We start from the raw sequence: 4,400 nt of genomic DNA on the forward strand, positions 1-4,400 counted from the left end.
AATAGAATATATACGCCTAGATACTTTTTTTCTATGGATAAAAGATCTAATTGATAGAGGAAGCACCGTAAAGATCAATTAACAAGGTTTTTGGCCGATACAACAAGAACTGCTTACTTATATGATGATAGATTAGGAATCTACTTATGTAATAAAGTGGATCCCCTAAGGTTGTGAGCAGCGGTGTAGTATCAGATCCCAAAGATAGTAAGTCTTTTCTTATGAAGAAAAGTCTTTCTCAAAGATTCTATAGAAATTGATATATCATATATGAAAGTATATGATATATGAAATCGAGATAGTTACCTTTCAGAAAATTTCAATAAGAACGAGCATTAGTGTTAATGTCGATACTTTATTCTTCGGAAGGTAGGAAAAAAGATAAAACTAAAAACAAAGGATTAAATTCGTAATCCAAATTCAAGTTTGAAACTCATGTAATTAACCTCTTTTCTTGTTCTTAACTCCAGAAAAAATGGAAGATAAAAAGAATTGACTGTTGAGCCGTATGAGTCAGGAAACTCTCAAGTACGGTTCTAAGGGAAGGAATTTACTCACCTATTCCGACCGCGGAGAACAGGCCATTCGACAGGGAGATTCTGAAATTGCGGAATCTTGGTTTGATCAAGCCGCTGAATATTGGAAACAAGCTATAGCCCTTACCCCTGGGAATTATATTGAAGCACAGAATTGGTTGAAGATCACAGGGCGTTTTGAATAAGAACACTCTGTTTATTATTTTCTTTTTTTTATTCTAATATTCTATATTTTCTATAATTTTTCTATAATTCTCTTTATATTCTATTCTCTATAGAGAATAGAATATAAAGAGAATACGGATCATTCATTTTCTAAATATAAAGCAACAAACAATCAAAAGATTTTCTTATATCCCTTCTAAAATAGTTCTATTTCATCTGATATTTCGTTATGTTCCTTAGTAATGCTAATATAACTGCTCACGTGATTTGAAATAAAGTACCTAAGAATATCTTCTCTGTAAGATATGCAAGAAAGACAAAAAATTTCATTTGTTCCATCTAGGAATCTCTAAGTGAAATATGAATAGACTAGGTTGCACAAAAAATTCTTTAACTTCATTAAATTCAAAGTTCAGAAAAGGTTTTAGAATTAAAAAAAAGGGTCCGTTGAGCGCCTTACTACTATGTCATAATAGATCCGAACACTTGCCCCGGATTAACTTCCGGATCATAATTGTTCTAGTGAATAACTAAAGAAAATATAGAATAAATAGATGGGAGATAGAAGAGAAAGTTATTCAATATAAACATCTCTCATAAGTTCACTAATTATGTTTTATGTTGGCGGGTCTCTTTGTATGTGTTGTCCGGAAAGAGGAGGACTCAATGATTATTCGTTCGCCGGAACCAAAAGTCAAAATTTTGGTAGATCCAGAAGTCAAAATTTTGGTAGATAGGGATCCCATAAAAACTTCTTTCGAGCAATGGGCAAAGCCTGGTCATTTCTCAAGAACAATAGCTAAGGGACCTGATACTACTACTTGGATCTGGAACCTACATGCTGATGCTCATGATTTCGATAGCCATACTAGTGATTTAGAGGAGATTTCCCGAAAAGTATTTAGTGCTCATTTCGGCCAACTCTCCATTATCTTTCTTTGGCTGAGTGGCATGTATTTCCATGGTGCTCGTTTTTCCAATTATGAAGCATGGCTAAATGATCCTACTCACATTCGACCTAGTGCCCAGGTGGTTTGGCCAATAGTAGGCCAAGAAATATTGAATGGTGATGTAGGCGGAGGTTTCCGCGGAATACAAATAACTTCTGGTTTTTTTCAGATTTGGCGAGCATCTGGAATAACTAATGAATTACAACTCTATTGTACTGCAATTGGTGCATTGGTCTTTGCAGCCTTAATGCTTTTTGCTGGTTGGTTTCATTATCACAAAGCTGCTCCAAAATTGGCTTGGTTCCAAGATGTAGAATCCATGTTGAATCACCATTTGGCAGGGCTACTAGGACTTGGGTCTCTTTCTTGGGCGGGGCATCAAGTACATGTATCTTTACCAATTAACCAATTTCGAAATGCTGGAGTAGATCCCAAAGAGATCCCACTTCCTCATGAATTTATCTTGAATCGGGATCTTTTGGCTCAACTTTATCCAAGTTTTGCCGAAGGAGCAACCCCATTTTTTACCTTGAATTGGTCAAAATACGCGGACTTTCTAACTTTTCGTGGAGGATTAGATCCACTAACTGGGGGTCTATGGCTGACCGATATTGCACATCATCATTTAGCTATTGCAATTCTTTTTCTCATTGCCGGTCATATGTATAGAACTAATTGGGCTATTGGTCATGGTATAAGAGATATTTTAGAGGCCCATAAAGGTCCATTTACAGGCCAAGGTCATAAAGGTCTATATGAGATCCTAACAACGTCATGGCATGCTCAATTATCTATTAACCTAGCTATGTTAAGCTCTTTGACCATTATTGTAGCTCACCATATGTATGCTATGCCTCCTTATCCATACCTAGCTACTGACTATGGGACACAACTGTCATTGTTCACACATCACATGTGGATTGGGGGATTTCTCATAGTTGGTGCTGCTGCACATGCAGCCATTTTTATGGTAAGAGACTATGATCCAACTACTCGATACAACGATCTATTAGATCGTATTCTTAGACATCGCGATGCAATCATATCACATCTCAACTGGGTGTGTATATTTTTAGGCTTTCACAGTTTTGGTTTGTATATTCATAATGATACCATGAGTGCTTTAGGGCGCCCTCAAGATATGTTTTCTGATACCGCTATACAATTACAACCAGTCTTTGCTCAATGGATACAAAATACCCACGCTTTAGCACCTGGTACAACGGCCCCTGGTGCAACAGCAAGCACCAGTTTGACTTGGGGCGGTGGTGATTTAGTGGCAGTGGGCGGCAAAGTAGCTTTGTTACCTATTCCATTAGGAACTGCAGATTTTTTGGTACATCATATTCATGCATTTACAATTCACGTGACGGTATTGATACTCCTAAAAGGAGTTCTATTTGCTCGTAGCTCACGATTGATACCGGATAAAGCAAATCTTGGTTTTCGGTTCCCTTGTGATGGACCTGGAAGAGGGGGGACATGCCAAGTATCCGCTTGGGATCACGTCTTCTTAGGATTATTTTGGATGTACAATTCAATTTCTGTAGTAATATTCCATTTCAGTTGGAAAATGCAGTCCGATGTTTGGGGTAGTATAAACGATCAAGGAGTAGTAACTCATATCACAGGAGGAAACTTTGCGCAGAGTTCGATTACCATTAATGGGTGGCTCCGCGATTTCTTATGGGCGCAGGCATCCCAGGTAATTCAGTCTTATGGTTCCTCATTATCTGCATATGGTCTTTTTTTCTTAGGTGCCCATTTTGTATGGGCTTTTAGTTTAATGTTTCTATTCAGCGGGCGTGGTTATTGGCAAGAACTTATTGAATCCATCGTTTGGGCTCATAATAAATTAAAAGTTGCTCCTGCTACTCAGCCTAGAGCCTTGAGCATTGTACAGGGACGTGCTGTAGGAGTAACCCATTACCTTCTGGGTGGAATTGCCACAACGTGGGCATTCTTCTTAGCAAGAATTATTGCAGTAGGATAATGGCTAGGAGGATTTGAAAAGCATTATGGCATTAAGATTTCCAAGGTTTAGCCAAGGCTTAGCTCAGGACCCCACTACTCGTCGTATTTGGTTTGGTATTGCTACCGCACATGACTTCGAAAGTCATGATGATATTACTGAGGAACGTCTTTATCAGAATATTTTTGCTTCTCATTTCGGACAATTAGCAATAATTTTTCTGTGGACTTCCGGGAATCTCTTTCATGTAGCTTGGCAAGGAAATTTTGAGGCATGGGTACAGGATCCTTTACATGTAAGACCTATTGCTCATGCAATTTGGGATCCCCATTTTGGTCAACCGGCTGTAGAAGCTTTTACTCGAGGGGGTGCTCTTGGCCCAGTGAATATCGCCTATTCCGGTGTTTATCAGTGGTGGTATACAATCGGTTTACGTACTAATGAAGATCTTTATACTGGAGCTCTTTTTCTATTATTTCTTTCTGTCATATCCTTACTAGCGGGCTGGTTACACCTACAACCGAAATGGAAACCGAGCGTTTCGTGGTTTAAAAATGCCGAATCCCGCCTCAATCATCATTTGTCAGGACTATTTGGAGTCAGTTCCTTAGCTTGGGCAGGGCATTTAGTTCATGTTGCTATTCCAGGATCCAGAGGAGAATATGTTCGATGGAATAATTTCTTAAGTGTATTACCACATCCTCAAGGATTAGGTCCACTTTTTACAGGTCAGTGGAATCTTTATGCTCAAAACCCCGATTCTAGTAGTCATTTATT

The 4,400-nt window shown here is 38.5% G+C and overlaps 2 protein-coding genes across 2 annotated transcripts in view; both read left to right on the forward strand.

Annotated features, from left to right (window-relative positions):
* The first annotated feature begins 822 nt into the window (after positions 1-822).
* LOC120579653 (photosystem I P700 chlorophyll a apoprotein A1) lies at positions 823-3,777 on the forward strand. Its single transcript, XM_039832267.1, has one exon. The coding sequence runs from the start codon at positions 1,320-1,322 to the stop codon at positions 3,642-3,644; it is 2,325 nt and encodes a 774-aa protein (XP_039688201.1). The 5' UTR covers positions 823-1,319; the 3' UTR covers positions 3,645-3,777.
* LOC120579654 (photosystem I P700 chlorophyll a apoprotein A2) overlaps positions 3,644-4,400 on the forward strand; it is a 2,419-nt gene continuing 1,662 nt past the window's right edge. Inside the window, exon 1 of the mRNA XM_039832268.1 lies at positions 3,644-4,400. This exon is cut by the window's right edge and continues 1,662 nt beyond it. Within this exon, the coding sequence (XP_039688202.1) occupies positions 3,670-4,400 (731 nt within the window). The 5' untranslated portion in view covers positions 3,644-3,669.

The sequence above is a fragment of the Medicago truncatula genome, chromosome 3, assembly GCF_003473485.1.
Source record: "Medicago truncatula cultivar Jemalong A17 chromosome 3, MtrunA17r5.0-ANR, whole genome shotgun sequence".
NCBI classification, from domain to species: domain Eukaryota; kingdom Viridiplantae; phylum Streptophyta; class Magnoliopsida; order Fabales; family Fabaceae; genus Medicago; species Medicago truncatula.

What these genes read in the sequence shown, in the direction of transcription:
- LOC120579653 (XM_039832267.1), top strand. Translation starts at nt 1,320, where the DNA reads ATGTTGGCGGGTCTCTTTGTATGTGTTGTCCGGAAAGAGGAGGACTCA.